Source organism: Gadus macrocephalus, chromosome 7 (assembly GCF_031168955.1).
Source record: "Gadus macrocephalus chromosome 7, ASM3116895v1".
Lineage (NCBI taxonomy): Eukaryota > Metazoa > Chordata > Actinopteri > Gadiformes > Gadidae > Gadus > Gadus macrocephalus.
Genome location: NC_082388.1, coordinates 17,672,268 through 17,692,131, shown reverse-complemented (window position 1 = coordinate 17,692,131; position 19,864 = coordinate 17,672,268). Strand labels below are relative to the sequence as shown.

The 19,864-nt window shown below is 44.1% G+C and overlaps 1 protein-coding gene across 1 annotated transcript in view; it reads left to right on the top strand.

The window, feature by feature from the left end:
- Positions 1 to 8,901: 8,901 nt before the first annotated feature.
- Positions 8,902 to 19,864, top strand: part of LOC132461735 (CXADR-like membrane protein) — a 56,818-nt gene continuing 45,855 nt past the window's right edge. Inside the window, exon 1 of the mRNA XM_060057053.1 lies at positions 8,902 to 9,375. Coding sequence (XP_059913036.1) covers positions 9,345 to 9,375 — 31 coding nt within the window. The 5' untranslated portion in view covers positions 8,902 to 9,344. The remainder of the gene's footprint in view (positions 9,376 to 19,864) is intronic.

The following is a 19,864-nucleotide window of genomic DNA, read 5'->3' as shown; positions in this document are numbered from 1 at the left end:
AGAGAAAACACTGGCTGTGCAAATAGGACACATACGCATCCCGGTTTCAATGCCTGAAATAGAAAGGGGGTGTTGGGGGGAATGGGGGGGGATGGAGAAAGAAAGCCACTTCTCGATAATAAAGGACAGAAAAAATCGGATACACACTTAATTATGTTCTGTAGCAATAGTGCTCTGAACCTTTGGTAACATGATGAAAGCCTTTTGTTATTCAGGTCCAATTACAATGAAACACACACACACACACACACACACACACACACACACACACACACACACACACACACACACACACACACACACACACACACACACACAGTCACACACAGATTCATCACATTTAAAGATCTTACTCTCTGTCCATGAGCACAAGTAGCTGTGGCATGACCCTGTGAGCTTGCGCCGCCATCAGTAGAACCAGCTAGCTCGTTAACTCCGACCGCACCTTCCGCCTCAAAGTCCCGACGGACAGCCAAATTCAGGACGTCCTCTTTAATCAGGTCAGCCGTAATAAGTTCTAAACTCCCCCTGCTTGTCCTCCATCTTCCTTTTTTCAGAAGACCTTCATCATAATCGTGGGGGAGGGTGGGGCGGGGGGTAACGGGGGGGGGGGGGGGTTCAGCAGCGAGGCTTTGCAAGCTTTTGAAGTTGGCCCTTTCATAACACGGAGAAACCAATCTAGGCCGGTGGTTGGAATAGAGGGGTCCCCGGGCGGTGAAGTAACGCCGGACACAGACTAATAAAACACTGGATGTCTGAAGGCAGCATCTGCGCTCCTCAGCGGACCAGCTCACTGAAAGGAAGAAGTAGAAGTGGAAGTGGAAGTGGAAGTGGAAGTGGAAGTGGAAGTGGAAGTGGAAGTGGAAGTGGGCTTTCTCTAGATTTCCCCTAAACAAGGAAAACAAAACAAACACACACAAATGATTTGACACCTTTCGTCAAATTATGAGGATGATAATAATGTTGACATTAATAAATGTGTCTTTAACAATTGTACGGCAAGAAAGAAAGTATCTCTTACAGCACCGATACTTGTACGATAGGCCTACAGCGAGTGTGCATTCCACGCAGTTTATGAGGTTCGCTTTGAAAAAAAGCTTATGCTAAAAGACTGAATGCAAACGTGCACTACCGTAAATCACTTACTGCATTAGATTAACACACAACTGACCATGTCCTCTCGGGTGAATCCTTAAAAACAAATTTGCATGACCGATAACCCTACGCCTGCCTGGCCAAGGTGTCCATTGACCCTCACTCACCGTTGAAAGCACAACAGTGTGCGTTGGAATTGTCCAGCCCCCGTTCATAAATCTCTTAAGCTAATGGGATATCCGCTGGTATGGAAAAGGCTACACTCAGCAGCCAAGCAACTGCATTGCACCACTGCTCACTAATGTGATCAGTGTTTCACAAACAAATTAACATACACAACTTAAGGGGCCGTGAGCTACTGCAGCAGGACTCACTAGGTGACACGCTTTAAACATTTTAAAATCACACGAGAAGCCGGATTGAATTGGCAGGGGAAGGATCGCCGCACTTTAACCCCCCCCCCCCCCCCCCCAACACACACATAAACTCGCCTGCTGGGACCACTGTACCCTGCATATGTTGTAAAGTGTTAAGCATAACAGGGGCAGACGGCCAAAGCGCTAGTGTTGTTTGCCGTCTCAGATCGAAGGGCTTGAACCACTGTAACACCATCCTGCCCCTACTACATAGAGGCCTTCATCACAGATCTGTAATAGCAGGGATGGCAGCAGGTGTCGCTCATTAGGTTTATTAGGGGTGTGTACAGGTATGTCAGTGGCCATAATTAACGTCATGAGATACACCTGTGTTTGCTCCGACTAGAACATGACTATAATTGTTGAAATGATTCTTGCTGTTGTGTCCGCCCGTGTTCCTTGTTATCTTAGTTCCCTATCTGCCTCTGTGTGTTGGTTCCTTTTGTTTCTGTTGATGTGTTTTCTGCCTGTTCTCCATTTCTTCCAACGTTTGTATTTATTTTTGAAAATAGTGAAAATAGTGAAAGTTCGATGGTAGTCCTGCCGGCTTTTGATATTAGATCTCTTCACATTTTGCACTTAGGCTGACATTCTAAAGTGATCTCCTAAATCCGTTAGATACGAGTATTGATACAGTTCTTGAGTTAAGAACAGCGGTTCAATATCGGTGCCTGTGCTGGCTGTGGAGACGTCCCAGGCCTCACAGCGTCAGTACCCTCTCTCTCAGTGTCACTCATAAAGGCACCCTAGGGTGACGCAACCCTTTAAACCTGCCGAAGGAGAGGCAGCAGGATGGGACAGATGGAGCATTCCCGATCATGTCTGTATGGTCTTGAGCATTATCTTATCCTATAAAAGAGAACGCTTTATTAATCCTGAGGGAAATTCCGTTGTTACAGCAAGCATTTACAGGAAAGTTGTGCCTCTGATCGTCTTGTGGTGGTGTGGGGTGTGAGGGTGGTTGTTTCTCCACGAGGCGTACAAGGGTCGTTATTATTGGGGACACAATCTGGACCCATCTGTAGACCACACAGAACACAGAAAATGTGAAACCATGTTTTCACTAGAGGTCTTCACCCACATGTTCAAGGACAAGAGGAAGTGTGTGTGTCTTTCTGTTTTTGTGCGTGTGTGTTTTTGTGCAAAAGCTCAATCAAAACTATAAAGCATACATTTGTCACGAAGATATTAAATCTAAATAAAAGAGACCATCATCACTCAATTCATCTCAGGGTGTGCCCGAAACTGGAACATGGATAATGAAGCCTGCGCATGATGAGGCCATGCAAAGAGCCATGCCCTAATGTCTTGCAACAAATGGGGAGGCATTAAGTCCAATGTTGGGAATGGCAGTAATGTCCTCAGCCTTTATAGAGACACAGAGAATCCCTGAGCAAGGAGAAACACAGGCCGCGCTGTACCCTTGATACATTTTTAATGAGCCTCTCTTTGTTCTGCCCGCCGCTATTTCAAGAGGATTTTCACAGTCAACACACATCCCATCATGTAGATGACTCCTGTGGCTGGCCGACTCGGCCGTGACTCATCTCTGATGATTCAGTTGGCTGACGGACGGAGACAGAGTCCGCCACCTTTTAAAGATCCAGCCAAAATGTCGGGGGCTCACAACGAAAGGAATACTCGCTCGTATTTTTTTCGTACTTAGCACAAACAGGATATCCGATGAGCCTCTGGCCCAGCCCACGTGAATCGATGGGAGCTATAATCAATTTCGGGTCTCATTGACGACTCTATTTTAAAAAGCCTTCCTAAATGATGTAATCAATGCAAATCTTAGTTGGTGTAGCCCTGTGAGAGGCAATGTTTACACAGTAGTGTGTGTGTTCCTCCACTGTATATTTAATGCATCCATTACTGTTAATGGTGTCATTCAGTCATGATCACACTTTACGGTGTTGTCCATGTCTGTAGTGGATTCTTTGATAAATATTATTTTTACTACCCTCATTTATAAACATCATTAACCTCATGATACATGTTACTTTTAAGCGTGTGAGTCACACACTGTGGATGAACTCACATCCTCGACAAAACAACAATATGGCATCATGACAGTTTGCCTGAATTTGCATTGAACATTACTGTTGGAAAAGGAATGGAACTATTAAAAACAATTTAACCAATGTTACTAAACTCCACTTCCTTAAAATGAATTAAATTAATTGATTCAATAATTAATAAATACATTAATTAGTTAATTCATTCATCTTTTCAATAATGAACAAACTAATATGGAAAAGCAATACATTTATTGATCATATGGTGGAATGGTAATGACATCATCAGCTCTGATAAAAAGACATAACCTCCTTTCAGCGTCCACTTTGGGTTATTTGTCTTTGCGTTGGGTAAACGACTTACATATGGTAAATGCCAAGCTATGCAGCCTGTTTCGGTCCCATCTTTAATATATAAGATAGCTTTGTACTCCCACAAAGCTGCAGAGGTTGTCTTTGTGGCGAACATGAAGCACTACCTGCACTACGATCCATCTTTAGAGCAAGACAAAAGTGTTTCAGACATTTTTGGGCCATTTTGGTCGTCATTATCGTCAGAGCTTGCGGATATGGCCATTGGGTGGCATGGCCTTTTTGTGAAATTACCTTGAGAAATGGAATGAGGGGGAGAAAAAGAAAAAAGGTTTCAGCGAGTAACATTGGCAACAGCTGATGTGCTGCAGGTCAGAAATCCGCGTCCAGTGAAGCTGAAAAAGGTGAATTTGACAGGGCTTGTCCAGAGACAAAGCTAGTGCTTGTCTGTCCTTTACCGGTGACTCAAATAGATTTTCCTTTTAGCTTTTTTTCAAAGCCTTGACATGGAAAAATGAGAACACATTTGGTGATTATATATAAATATGATTGTATTTGTCATGTTTTCAGTTTTTAAATAGCCTGAATGATGAAAAGGCAACATGCACAATAAACTCAGACCAGAGGCACAAATGACAGAAGATCTACTGAGTCAGATAATAAAAACGTGCTGAGCTGAGTCAAAGTACAGAGAATGACAAATCAAATATTGCAACCCCGCCTTGCTGAATATTTATGGGGTTGTTTTGGGATCTGCGTCAAACTTCATGGGATAAGGATGTGACTTGCTTTAGATCTCACTTTAGGGGTGTTATTCTGAAACAGGTTTTTCAAATGTATTTGAGATGTGACGTTGCAGATATTTTGCGCATATTTATCACCATTACCTCACTCTTCTTCAACGCACCAGAAAAGTCTGTTTTGCTTCTTTCTCTTGCTATGCCTGATACAGCATAACAGCAATGCATTTTGTCATAAAGCAAAACCAGAAATAAAAATGAATCCATCAACATGTACCATGAGACCACAACAATAACAACAAAAACACAGAAAATGTACTGTAATATATGACATTATTCTACATACGACCATGTCAGCTCTCAATCACTGCTTATAAAACATTCAGTTCCACATGTAAATTTGATCTTGAGGTATGTTACACTTTGATACTTGCACTGCAAACATCACCAAGGCCCCAATATAAAGGCCCCTAAAATAACATCCCACATCCCCCAACACATTATCTGTTCCTACAGATAACACGCTGCATTGTTAAAGCCAGTGCAAGGGCAGGACAAGTCTGTTGGGTTCTACTCTGATGAAACTCTTATGGTGAACTGTTCAGACAGTACCTTCCACCCCAGTTCTCCTGAGATAATACACGTCTCACACGTTACCACGTCTATGCATTCATATTTATGAGCCTATTCACGTGAACATGTCTTCCTGTAAACTGTTGTCGGAGAAAGCATGTCTCTCCCGCCACAAATACATAAATAGCTCCCATTCCGCTGAAACAATAAGCACGACGAAAACAATGCTTCAAAAAGCTCCGTCACTAAATTCAGTCTCTCTTCATATCTTGATTTTCTACCTTTCAAAAAAAACGCTGTTGTGTTCGCCGTTGTTAGGCAAGCCCACTCATGTGTCAGATCCTAACAACCTCACAACTGTTCAGGATTATCAGACGATGCCAGAGTCTACGGGCCAGTGCAAATATATATGCTGGCGCGTAAATATGTATTTCTTTGATGCATTGAGTCAGACCTCAAAGTGACCAGGCTCACAATATAATCTGATTTGTGCCTGGTCTGGAGCCACACAGAAACAGACACACACAAAAGTCCCATAGAAAACCCCCCTAATGGAAATACAGAGTGAAATCAAACAGCCACGGGGATGAAGACAAAATAGAAAGGAATCATGTCGTTCGTCTGACGCTCGGGAGCTTGACGGTGCCCCTCCCCTCCCCTCCCCTCTCCCTCCCCCTCCCTCCCCCTCCTCCTCGCCCCCCCTTCCGAAAAGCGGTTCTTAAAAGTCACATCTCAGAAACCGCATGGAAATGACAAGTGCAACCGCAGCCTGTGAGCATCGGAGCCAGTTGTGACAGAAGGAGGAGAGGAGGAACGACTTACCGCACACAGACACACACAAACACACACACACATAAACAAACACGCACACACAAACACACATACACACACATACATACTCACACACACATCTCACCCATGAATACACACACACACAAACACACACACACACACACACACACACATCTACTCACATACACGTACAAACAGATAAACACACACACCCATAAACAAACACGCACCCACCCACACACACAGACACATGCACGCACGCACACACACACACACACACACACACACACACACACACACATACACCTACACGTACAGTCACATACACCTACAAACACACACACCCATAAACGAACATGCACACACACACACAAATCCGTTCACATACACGTGCACACACATTAACACAAACACACACACAGGCACACAAACACACACACATATGCAAACATATACAACAACACACACTCACACATAAACAAACAAGCATACACACACATACACACACACGCAGACACACACACACATACACACCCACACACACACACACACACACACACCCAGGCCACACAGTGACACAAGGAGGCAACAGAAGGAGAAAGGAGCCTGTCACACTGTGGTGGACCATAGGCCCACAGAACCTCTGCCAGCGGGCTGCAGGGGCCGGCCTTCTGAAGGACCATCCTCACTCACACACACACACACACACACACACACACACACACACACACACACACACAAAGACACACACACACACACACGTACACATGAACATATTTACAGACCCAATCACACCCGAACACACACACACACACACACACACACACACACACACACACACACACACACACACACACACACACACACACACACACACACACACACACAAACACATACACAAACACAAATGCACACATACATGTACAAAAACACACACACATATTTACACACACATATGTACATGCACGTGCATGCATATACACAGTAATGCATATATCCACACACACAATTCAAACAAACACATACATACACACTCCCATGCACGAATAGACATTGACACAGACATGCATATGTCACATGCACACAAACACACACACATCTATACACACTCACATGCACAAAAAGACATTGACACAGACATACATGTGTCATATGCACACAAGCACACACACACATGCACTTGTATGAGATGTATCCAACAGGAGCTCCCTATCATTGGAGCATAAAAACAAAAAAATTCACACAATATACGTGTGTATGTGTGTGTGCATGCGTACAAAGTCTGTGGCAATGGCTTCTGTTGAATGACGATGTAGTGTTTCTGTGGTGCGAAGGGACATCACAACACAATACTTGTAATGTGTTTACTGTAAGAGAACTCCATGTTGAAGGATTACTCTCAAAAACATGAAGTACTGTCATGCAGTTAATCATTTTCATCATTATGTCCATGTAATTCTTACTATTATTTGCTCATCAAACAGAACCCAATGTCACCTCAAGCCACTTCAGGCCACTTTGTTTAATTGAGTTATATTTAATGATATGATTTATTAAAGAGATGTTGTCTCTGTATCTCCCCACATAATTCGGTTAATCGTCGTCATTCACACACACCCTGGCCTTCTCAAAGTCCCCCATGCTTTTTAACTTTGCACATATGTTATTCATCTTACCGTGCATCACTTGGAGATAATAGCGCGTCCTGCTCCATTAGGCCTAGCGTCTATTCTCACCTGGATTGGCTAAGACTCTCTCTCTCTCTCTCTCTCTCTCTCTCTCTCTCTCTCTCTCTCTCTCTCTCTCTCTCTCTCTCTCTCTCTCTCTCTCTCTCTCTAATATATATATATATCACCTCTCTCTCTAACGCATGCACGCACACACGCAGACACACCCACAAACACACACACACACTCACGCAGGCAACACACACACACACACACACACACACACACACACACACACACACACACACACACACACACACACACACACACACACACACACACACACACACACACACACACATATAGAGCGGCTACTGCTGAATCACAACACTCCGCTATACAGTAGCCATCAGTTGGCACGTTTTCCTGCCACCATTCGCTGTCAACAAAACCCCCATCCACAGTGTCTCTCTCTCTCTCTCTCTCTCTCTCTCTCTCTCTCTCTCTCTCTCTCTCTCTCTATATATATATATATATATATATATATATATATATCACCTCTCTCTCTAACGCACGCACACAGACATGCACACACACACACACACACACACACACACACACACACACACACACACACACACACACACACACACACACACACACACACACACACACACACACACACGCACAAATAGAGCGGCTACTGCTTAATCACAACACTCCAGCCATCAGTTGGCACGTTTTCCTGCCACCATTCGCTGTCAACAAAACCCTTCCACGGTTTCGAATGAGGGAGCGCGCAGCGTGTAGCCGAGCTCGTGCTGCAGATTGAAAAACTAAAAAAAGACACGATTGTTGGGGTGTTTATAAATCAGCGGGTGAAATGTGTAGCCTACTTGGATATCAATGAATCATTATTTTTTGTTTGAAAGAGAAGGTCCGTGCTGTTGCAAGGATATACCCAATTGAATTACTCTGGACATATGCATCATACGTCCAGAGGTCTATTTTTTTCCCCCGCTGAGCTCTCAAAATAATTTTCTTCAACGACAACTTTGCAAAACATACATCTGGTGAAATCCCACATTATCGTGAGATAACTCATGTGCACTAAAAAACACGTCGTGAATCTTGTTATCCTCTGCGATAGATTACACGCTACTACCTGGGACCAGCAGACGCGATCATTATGCTTGTCCCGTATGAGAACGCACTGACATCCACCTCCCAATCCTCCTCCTCCTCCTCCTCCTCCTCCTCCTCCTCCTCCTCCGCCGGCAGCAGCAGCAGCAGCAGCGTCGCGAGGCTACAAGCAGTAGTCCCGAACTGTTACTGTACAAGGTGCTTCATGCGCGCACACCTTGCACCTCCTCCTTTTTGCAACGCATGTCCCGGGCGCAGCTCAGACGTAGAGGCTGCGTGTGGATTCCAGGAACACCAGGAACAGCCCAGGACCCCCAGACACGAATCCACGGTGAAGCCGAGGAGAGCTTGAACATCATTGCTGCTGGCGATTCTAAACCCGGGATGCGGGGGTCTTTATGAATGAACAGAAAGAGAGGGGGGGAACCCGAATATTGCTACGGCGTGCCTGAGACATGCGTTATAGGAGTCGATCCACTTTAAGGTCATACTGTAGTCACTGTGAAGTCGACCTAGAGAAGTAAAGAGAAAGAAGAGAGCCATAGCTTTGGGATAGTGAGGGACGGATTGTCTTTGTTGGATGCTGCGATGACGATCTTATTGGCCATTCCGTTTTTAGGTGAGTTTAAGTCATGTTACATTCCTATGCTGATGTTTGAGAGATTATTTCTGTCTTTTTCTTGCTTTCTTTCTTACTTTATATTTTTCTCTCTTTCTCTCTTACTTTCGTTCTGTCTTTCCTTTTCTCACTGTCTTTCTTCCCTTCTTCCCTCCTTTCCGTCTTTATGAATAACTTATTGCCATAAATATTGCTGACAAGTTGTGAATGCAAAATGAACACATACAGTATATGCTGCTTCATAAATGAATCTCCAGAAAGTTACTCTTTGAGCGAGATGGTCCAATCGGTGTACTTTTCACACGCTTCGAGTGAGTCTGCATTTGCCTTAAAAGGATCGATTAGAATAGTGTCTCTTTCGACCAAAATATCAGAGATTGATGATAAGTTTTTCAGACAGTTAACACATGGCTCCTGTGGAAAATAACTAGGCTATCTGAAGATGTACCTACCTAAGATGAACCCAGAATGGCTACTCATCAACAATTGGCTCACATTTTAACTTTTTCAAGCAGATTTAAAAATCCCAAAGCGAAATCCTATTCATTAGTATCTTTTCATATCTGGATCTGACAACAAGTAGGGTGAAGTGTTTTCTTCTTGGGTCTCTTTATGCATAATTTGTTAATTAATTCAAATTATTAACCCAGTTATTTTTAGGCTTTAATAATCATTTTAAACATTTGACTAAATTCTTTCACTGAGTTCAGTCAGTGTTATGTAAAAACAATCCATATGCAGATTGTTATAATTTACATATTGCTTCTACATCAATTCCTATTGCCACCCTAGTAAACCCAGGGCCCATGTGGTTGCCTTGGTGAAGCCCAAGCCTATTGATCAACTATCCCCCCCCCAAACACATAATTACAGACAGATCAATCATCTGGAGACACAAGATGGGGCCGAGCCAAAGACAACCTTCTTCTAACGATCTTTGCGGTTAGAAAGCACCGACCACGTCTGTATCCGATTGGCTCGGGGAACCATGTGACCCTGTCCAAGCCCAAGCGCTAAAAGGTAGAAAGGGCAGAGCAGGCTAAGCCCACCACAAGGAGCCTGCCTGGTTGTCTACGCAGGCCATAGAAGATCGCATTAGTTGGATGGTGTAGGCAAGTTTGACGGACCATGGCGGAGAGAGAGCGTTCGTTATGATCTATTCATCTATCTTCCACATCCCCTCCATCGCTTCTCGTCATTCAGAATAACGTGCGCTCAGTAATGAATGACATTTAATAGGACTGATTACATCTGACGTGGTTTACTTGATGCTATGCAAGAGCGGTCGTTGTGTCGCAGTCAGTGACATGTGTGGCTTTTCTGATACAGCCGAGGAGTTTGGCTGTAGAGTCATGTGCCATGTCAGCTTAACCTCAGGGGTCGTTTTCCTCTTTGTGTAAAGTTGCTAACTTTTCCGAGGGCACGTTGCTAGCAGTGGGAACGTTTCTATCATCCACAACCTTCCAGCATCAGTGACCTTGGTAAAGTGGCAGAACTTTAGTGAATATCGTTTCTCATTCTTCTCATTCTTAAATAGGATGCTTTTCCTTCCTATACCCTTTGAAATCTATACGTCAAATTAGCCTTAATGGAAATAATGGGTTTGGCTAATTGTCCTTGGCACTCACTGACTGGTAGGATAAAGATTCAAAGAAAGATGATGGTGTCATGACACCTCTGGGGAGGTCTTTCGCACTCTTTCATACACAAAAATACTCACACACACAAACATACGCAAATACACATGCACACACACACACACATACACACACATTCACACACACACACTCAATCGTACTCAAACAGACACACGCACACACATAGGCACAAACTCACACACACACACACACACACACACACACACAAACAATACACCCTCCTCTTTGTCTTTCCCACTCATTGACTTGTCACTTTGCGCACACAAACTATTTTTAGAGATATATTGTGACCTTTATGATCCACCCTTCCCTCGCTCCAACCCCCTCCCTCTTTTTCTGATTCTCTCCTGTGATACACTGAGAACATAACAGTTCTCCAGAAGGCTAAATCTCCAGTGGAATAACAAGGCTCGTACTCAGGTATTTATACAGTGCAGAGCTTCCGTTGACGTAGACAGGAGTTGGGTATCGGCCTGTTCAAGATCAGCTTTATTGTCCCACAAGGTGGAGAATTTAGCTTGTGCTTTCCCCCATGCTGCAGCCGTAACAGACAAACATTACGCATACGATAAAACAACAATGATTTTAGTGGCTAATACATAGATACAGAAAGTTACCTTGAAGCAGGCTACAGTATATACAAACGGAAAAAACAAACGTATCCATCTTCCATGAACCAACACCCAACCCAAGACACTAAAACGATTACAGACAGAGGGATACCTACATTGTGTTGACCGTGCACACAGTGCCTCTACCCTGCTCCTCTCTGTGCCTTTATCTGATTGTCATCATGTACAACACTGCTTGTGCACCATATCTGTCCACCGCTCGTCTCTTTAAGTAGCGTATATTACCACAGGCGGGCCGAAGGATCTGTCAAGTGGGGAGATGACAGAAGCGTCCAGGGCCAGGGGTTAGGATTTGACATCTTGCAGCAAGGCCGACTCAAATAGCTTGTTCCCCCTATCCCGCTCGGTCTCTCTCTCTCTCTCTCTCTCTCTCTCTCTCTCGCTCTCTCTCTCTCTCTCTCTCTCTCTCTCTCTCTCTCTCTCTCTCGCTCTCTCGCTCTCTCTCTCTCTCTCTCTCTCTCTCTCTGCATCCCAATCCACATCTCTCTCTGCGTCTTTAGCTGCATCTCTCTCTTCTCTCTTTCTCTCTGCAACTCTATCTCTCTCTCTGCAAATCTCGCGCTCTCTCTGCATCTCTCTCTCTCTCTCTCTCTCTCTCTCTCTCTCTCTCTCTCTCTCTCTCTCTCTCTCTCTCTCTCTCTCTCTCCCTCTCTCTCTCTCTCCCTCTCTCTCTCTCTCTCTCTCTCTCTCTCTCTCTCTCTCCCTCTGTGTCAGCCCCAGTCTCGTAGGTGACTTTGACTGTAACAGGGGGTGAGAAAGGGGGGGGGGGGGGGCTATAGGAATGGTTACTTTGCCAGAAAAGTGCAGGCTTGCTTTTTCCATCCCATACACCACACACACACACACACACACACACACACACACACACACACACACACACACACACACACACACACACACACACACACACACACACACACACACACACACGGACGCCACCTCCCCTTAAAGTCAGCCAGTGTTCACCTTGGGCCCCCTCCCCGTGGTGCAGGCTGCTTGCCAGCGTCTCACTCAGGTGCCCGCCGTGTCATTGGCTCTGTCATTAAAAACCTCTAGCACTTCCTGGTCAATGAACCAATCACAAGCCCCCATGATACTGACATGATGGTTTTATGCACAGAGGAAAGGAAGCATGCTCGACATAAATGGAGTGATTGAATTTCTCCATGCTGTTTTTATCTGTTGGTAAATAACAGGATTGCAGCGCAGGCAACACAATAAAAGAAAGGTTTTGGTTCCTTGAGAAAGGTACTGTTCTTAGGAGCCTTCCAACTCCAGATTGAATTGCCCTTTGAGGTATTTTTGAGAAGGAATTTTGTTGATGTATATTGTATATCCCACGATAAATATTGAGAGACAATGCAGTTTTTCTCCAGTTAGGTCATATTTCTGCCCGTGGGAATGCTTTTTATGTTTGACTCACTCACTCACATAACCTTTAGATGGTGAGTGACTGAGAGAGTGAGCGAGTGAGTAGTGGAATGATTGAGTGGGGGAGTGAGTAGGCGAGTGAGCGGGTGAATGAGTAAGTGAGTGAGCGAGAGAGTAGGAGAGTGAGTCAACACTAATATAAATCAGACAGCTCATTAAAGCAGGAGAGCTTCACTAAGTTTGCAGTGTTCCCTCATCTCAATGAGCATTTCATATTTCCATTCTCATCTGGAGCGCTCACAGTCAGTCATGTAGTGTCTACACACTCCATGCTGCGTGTGTTTGTGTTTGTGTTGGTGTGTCTGTGTGTGTTGTACCCCAGCAGGTGGTGGCTCTGGGCTGGGGTGATTACTTGTTTTATACGTGTTCCTGGTGGATGTGTACATTAATGTGCCATGTTACTGGAGTTAGTGCAGGTGGAGTTTGTGCTTGTTGTCAGGAAATGGTTTCAGCCTGCATCTCTGGGACACAGGACTGTGTGTGTGTGTGTGCGTGCGTGCGTGCGTGCGTGCGTGCGTGCGTGCGTGCGTGCGTGCGTGCGTGCGTGCGTGCGTGCGTGCGTGCGTGCGTGCGTGCGTGCGTGCGTGCGTGCGTGCGTGCGTGCATGCGTGCATGCGTGTGTGTGTGTGTGTGTGTGCGCGTGTGCGTGTGTGTGTGCGTGCTTGCGTGTATGTACGTGGGTATGTTTGCACGTACACGTGCAAAAGCATCTGTAAAAGGGTGAGGTTTAATGAGCTGAGCGCAGCACAGTGGGGGAAACAACCCCCTGACCTTCAGCCAGCTGACTAACATCATTGTGACACCCACCCATCCACCCACACCCACCCTAACACCAGCCCGTCTCCCTCTCTCTCTCCCTCTCTCTCATCTACCCTCCCTCTCCCGTCGCTCTTTCCAGTTAAACCTTGCACTAGAGTGCCCTGATGCGGTGTGATCACACAAGTAAGTACACAAGTGTGTAATAAGCAATGTGACAACGGGTAACAGCGTGTATACCTAATCTGAAAGAACGTTATGACACAGCATGTCACTACAAAGTGCGGTTAGAGTAAGGGGTCATGGTCAGGACTAAGGGATAAAGTGAGGTCCAGTCTAGGATAGGCATAGAGATATCCTTAAGTCGTACCACAACGTTGTGATATATTAAGTGCATGCTGTTACAGGTTCTGATGTTGCAGTTTGCATGTGTGATTACCTTGTTACAAGGACATGTAATGTTGAGCCGCTTTGGCTCCATTGTTCACCCTGCCTGTCCATTCACCTGTCAGTCTCTCATCACAGAAATACAACAAAAAATACACAAAATACAATGAGTCTCGAACCTTATTGGTAGTTAGTTCCCATTAGGTTTCTTGCTGTTTCATCTCGTTGTAACTTGACAAACAATACCAATTAATCATTTGCACCGATTGCACCAAACAGCAACCAAAACTGTTCATAGTGAACAGAACACTGCAGCATAATACACCAAATGACAATACATCTTAGTCAATCACCGAAGGTCATTTTAGGCGGTTCATACACAAACATCATCAAAGGGACACGATATATTTACAAACTTAATTTAGAAATGCAAACTTTTCAAGACACGACTCTGATGGTATAAAAGGGAAACATAAAAGTCACTCTCCTGTGACTTCCTGGGAGCCAAACTCCTGCTGGAACTCAAACTACAATTGCGACGGATACACTTTTTTCCTGTCTATTTTGAGACTGTCGCTTTATAAAGAACACCTTGTGTGTTTGCAGTGTCATTACCCCATTACCTGGTAAACCGCGGGTTGCTCTGCAGCTGCGACTATTTGAGCAGCGTTCTAGATTGAGGGCAGGAACTGTGCTCTTTCCTCCTGGTGTTGGGGGAGAGGAGGCTTTCTTGTGCAAAAGTCTCCAGTTTCCCCTAATGCCGACCATATGCTCTGTGCTTTCAGAGTGAAAAACGAGCATGCTTTTCCAAAATATTTGTCTTTGGATATTAATTCCACCCACCCTGTGGATTTATAGGCTATTAGGGTGTGTGTGTTTGCATTGTGTCTGTGTGCGTAGGTGTGTGTGTGTGAATTCATGAGCCATGTGTGAAGACTTCAGATGTGTCGGTCAGCATATTTCTATGTTGGTTGAAGGTCTATGAGCTGACTATGTTACAACAGGCTTCCAACCCGCCGAAGGTAAGCTGGTTGACATATTAGAAACAATAACAGGCCCAGGACTCACCCTCTCTATTATTTATGGCCCTATGGATCACTGCATTGAGAGGGACCTTATGCTATGCTATCTTATGTTTTTGAGAGGAGTGCAACAAAGCACACTTTTATATAATATTTCTTCTTGGAAATATTGGAAACCGGAAGAGTAGTATTAAATGAATTGAGTATGTACGGATTGTAGCATCTGCAGAGTGTAGGTTTTATCTTAAGAATACTGCAGCACTGAAATCATTTGCAGGGAGACATCTATGCTCAGAGACAAGAGCTATTGACAAGCAATGACGTCTCTTCTCTGGAAATGAAAAGCAAACAGGGCCGGGAATTGATCTCTACCTTTTGAGGGTATCAAGTTACCCTTCAGGAAGAGGTTTGATGAACTGCTATGCTTATGAAACCATTATGGAAAAGCAAACTTTGATCTTTTAATCTCTTTTTCTCAGACTCTCTCCTTCTTTCTCTCCATCTCTCTCTCTCCATCTCTCCTTCCTTCCCTCCATCTAGCCCTCTCTATGTCTCTTTGACTTTCGCTCTCTCTCTCTCTCTACCAGTCTATCTCTATGTCCTATTCTCTCGTTCGTCTCAGTTTATTCCCTTGCCTCAGTCCACTGCCTCCCCTCCTCTTTTCATTCTGCTTATCCAAACAGATGGTGCAAACATCTAAAGACTTCTTACACAAGTCATTAAATGTACTTCTGGGCACAGTGAAGTCTTTCTGTTGCCATTATAATAGGTTGACGGCACAGAGGAGCGTTTATCTGGCTTTGTCTCTCCCTCTGATGCATCTTGGAAGGGACGGTGCACAGTGGTACAAACTCTCAACAAATGTTATCATTGAGCGCAAACACCAACTTTTGACACTATTCAGCTGGAAAGGCCTTCAAAAAATAAGAAAAATTCCCACTGTTTTTTGCATTTTTTTTAAGTTTGAAACAGGCGAGATTTAAAAGGATGGAGGAACGTTTGGATAGTAATTCAAGTTTGATGATGGATGAGATGGCTAAATGGGTCAATGGCCAAACGATCTGTGCCGATATTGATTGATATTGATATCGGTGCAGATATGGTGGCCTGTTAAAAAAAACACGGAATTTGATTGCATGGGTCAGACTAAGATCACATGGCCACATATTGAGTTTTAGACCAATTTGGCCCACATTGTAAAAACGGATCATCCCCATCAGTCTGTTACTTGTGAGCAACATTATTCAGACTTATACAGAGAATCCCAATGCAGCTTATGAAACTCCATACTGTGACCTGGTTATCAAAGCAATTCAAAGTAGTTTTTTCGGCGCGGGTGAGTAATGGACTCAAGCAGACCACAGGAGGTATTGTACACGGAGGCCTCACCAGACCGAGACTCATACCCAAGTCACCGAAGCACATCATTGATCATTGTTTCCATGTAGTCTCTGCCAAGGGGCTGTGCTTGTTGGTGGCCGTTCTCATAGCACCTGACATCAGTTTGTTTCCTTCACACAACCACTCCCTAATTGTTCCTGTGTGGGGTGTTGTTTGTGTGTGTGTGCCAATGCTACACTTTTAATGGCAGCAATTTGTGCCCCTTTCACATAGCTCAGCAGAGGTGTAGGTTTGTTGATGCAGACACTGATTACTCTCTTGTACTTTGATATTTTGTTTTTTCTTTGCATCTATTCCTAGACCTCTTACCTTAGATTTCGACAGCCTAACAACTGTGTAACACGCTACACAGTTTTTTTTTTTTTTTTTCTCTCTTATAACAAATGTGAAGGCAACAACACATTCACAGTTAATATAGTCCAACCCAATACATTTATTTGACCTGTTTAGATTTTTCTCTTTTTTTCATTTGCATTGGGATTTGAGGTTGCACCAGTTTTGCCCTTCTACCCTCAAGTGCCATCCGCCCAATCACAGGTTAAGCACCGTCCGTGACTTATGATTGGCCTTTCAAACCTGTGTGAGTCTTCCTCCAGGCTCTGTTGTATATATGGCGTGAAATAAAAATAAAAGAGCTGAAGTCCACCAGACAGCCTCACACAACGTTGTTTTTAATGCCACTCATTGAATCGGAAAGAGGCTGGCATCGCTTGACACCAAAAAGAAAAAAAAAGAAAAAAAAAAGAAGGGGGGCTTTGCTAAAAATGGAGATATGAAAAAACAAAAGAAATAAGGGACGAAAACAAAACAAACGGAGCAACATTGAAGGCGACAGTGGGACGACGCTGTCTGATCCGTGCGACTCACATCCTCTCCTCGGCTCGCTGTCACAGTGACCTGATGGGACGTAACAAGAGGCCTCCTGTTTGGACGCCCGCACGGGAGTCTCCCCGCAGGCGGAGATGGCGTCTGTCTGAGCCCCCCCCCCCCCCCCCCCCCCCCCCCCGACCACCTCCCTCGTGTTGAGGACAACTCACCATGTAAATATAGCTCTTGTTATGGCTTCTGTTTTGAATTCAATGTAAATGCAATCATTTCTGGACTCCACCAGCTGCTCAACAGACTACAAGTTGTTTCAATGAATAATTGTGTTGCCGACACAAAGATATAGACTAAATATCACACTGTAAATCTGATTATTATTCTTTTTTTGCGACAGTCCAATATTACATTCAAGACACCCTTGCGGTCTTATCTCATATTGTAGTCGAGCATTTCCAAGAAAAAAAAAAAATCTCCCAGGTAGGCCTAATCCACTCCCTCCGGGGACGTTAAGTCATTTATATTTTATCCATACAGTATTTTTGTTGTTCATACACATAATCCTAGTTCAAGGAGAAATGATCGACCCCTGTCAGACTTTGGCCTCAAAAATCGTTTTCCCTATCGCTTCGTTTCAGTCCCGAAAAATAAAAAAAACGGCGTGAAATTGCGTGGATCACCCGTCGAGGAAAGGAAGGCAACAAATATGTTCTCCAAATGGATTACTGGAGCTCTGGCTTATCTTCCGGCGCTGGCCCGGACATGCGTCTCACAAGCTCATCCCGACGTGTCCGCAGCAGCGAGTGCCCATCCCGCGCTACGATTGACATAGGCCTACCAGCGGCAGGAAATTAATTGGGTGGCTGTCGTGAAATTTCACAGCACAGTGGAGGGGAAATAGATTTGTTTTGAGGGATGGGAGATGGATTTCTTTTTATTCTTTTTTTATTTTTTTATCCCAGAGAAACGAAGTAGATCACAAGAACACTAAATCAGACTCACAGCTGTCTGTTGTTTCTAGGTTTGTAGTTTGTATCTTCCTTGCAGGAGTTCCACCGCAATTTGCAGATGTCTGGTGCAGGAGACAGTACTTCATTACCCAGCTGTCACTAATCAGGAAGTTCCAGCCTGGGGTCACCTGGTACCAACGTCCCCTGAGCTAGGGCAAGGGAGTTGAGGGGGGATGGAGGGGGAGGGATCAGGGTATTCTCTGGAGGGTCTCTGACCTTTTCCATCACATTAACAAGAAGAAATTCAGGGCCACCGCCATTGTATAGATACGGCTTGGCATTTGATACCAAGTCACAATCACAAATAACAGATTTTCTTTTTTTTTTTCCCTAATGAGACCAACAGTAGGCTACTGCTGCAGTGTGAACATTGCAGTGATGTTGCCCGCATTTGCAGTGTTGCATGGTCGTTGGTGGAATTCCATAGGATTTATCTTAGTTGTTAAAAGAGAAAGGGTTTGTAATTTATCTTCTCATGTCCCTGAAGCAGCCAATGTGTACAAAACTACACAATGCTGTAAGCAGATATTATGTATGCAGTTTCTCAGTGGATGCCTTCTGTCCCGGCTCATGAGCACTTAATGTATATAGGCCCCCATATTGTCCTTGGCAGTCAACACACTAAACCTCTAATGCATGGAACAATGTTAGAACACTAGCCTATAGTGGAGCACCAAAGACGAATTGTTATGGGAAATATCTGTATAAAGCAATGAAACAGCAGCGATTAATTGAACAGAGACACTGTTCGCTATCCACACGTGATAAGTGACTGTTTGCTGGCAACATGGTTATTGGTGTCATGGTGACAACAATCAAGTCAGCTGATAGTGATGAAGCCGCCATTTTATGGATCTAAAAATGTCACTCCTACCTAGTGACATTTGAAAAAGCTACCCTAGAGTTTGCAAAGAGTTTTGTCAATAGTAGGATTTAAATGGGAATGTCAAGAAAATAAATTGAATTTATAATCCACTCATTCTACACCTAATCCTCCAAATTGTGTTGCTTCAACCTGAAGACATGGCTGTGGTTTGGAGAATAAAATATCTTATACTAAAAAAGGTAAATATTGTATAGTATATTTGACAACAAATGATAATCCTTCCGTTGGATGGCAATGGGTTTTACTTGTGTTTTACTGTACATTTCTGTGTCCACGCTTCCAGTTTTATTTAACTTGATTATTATAGCCAATGACAAGCTGTAAATAGTGATACATTGATGATACATTAAGAAAAGGTTATTTATTCAAACACTGCTACCTGGGCTTTTAGGAAATGACGGTACAAGAGCCCTTCTGACATTTGACTAATGAAATGACACAGCTGTACACCAATATGTTTGGCAGGAGATTATTTCTTTTATTT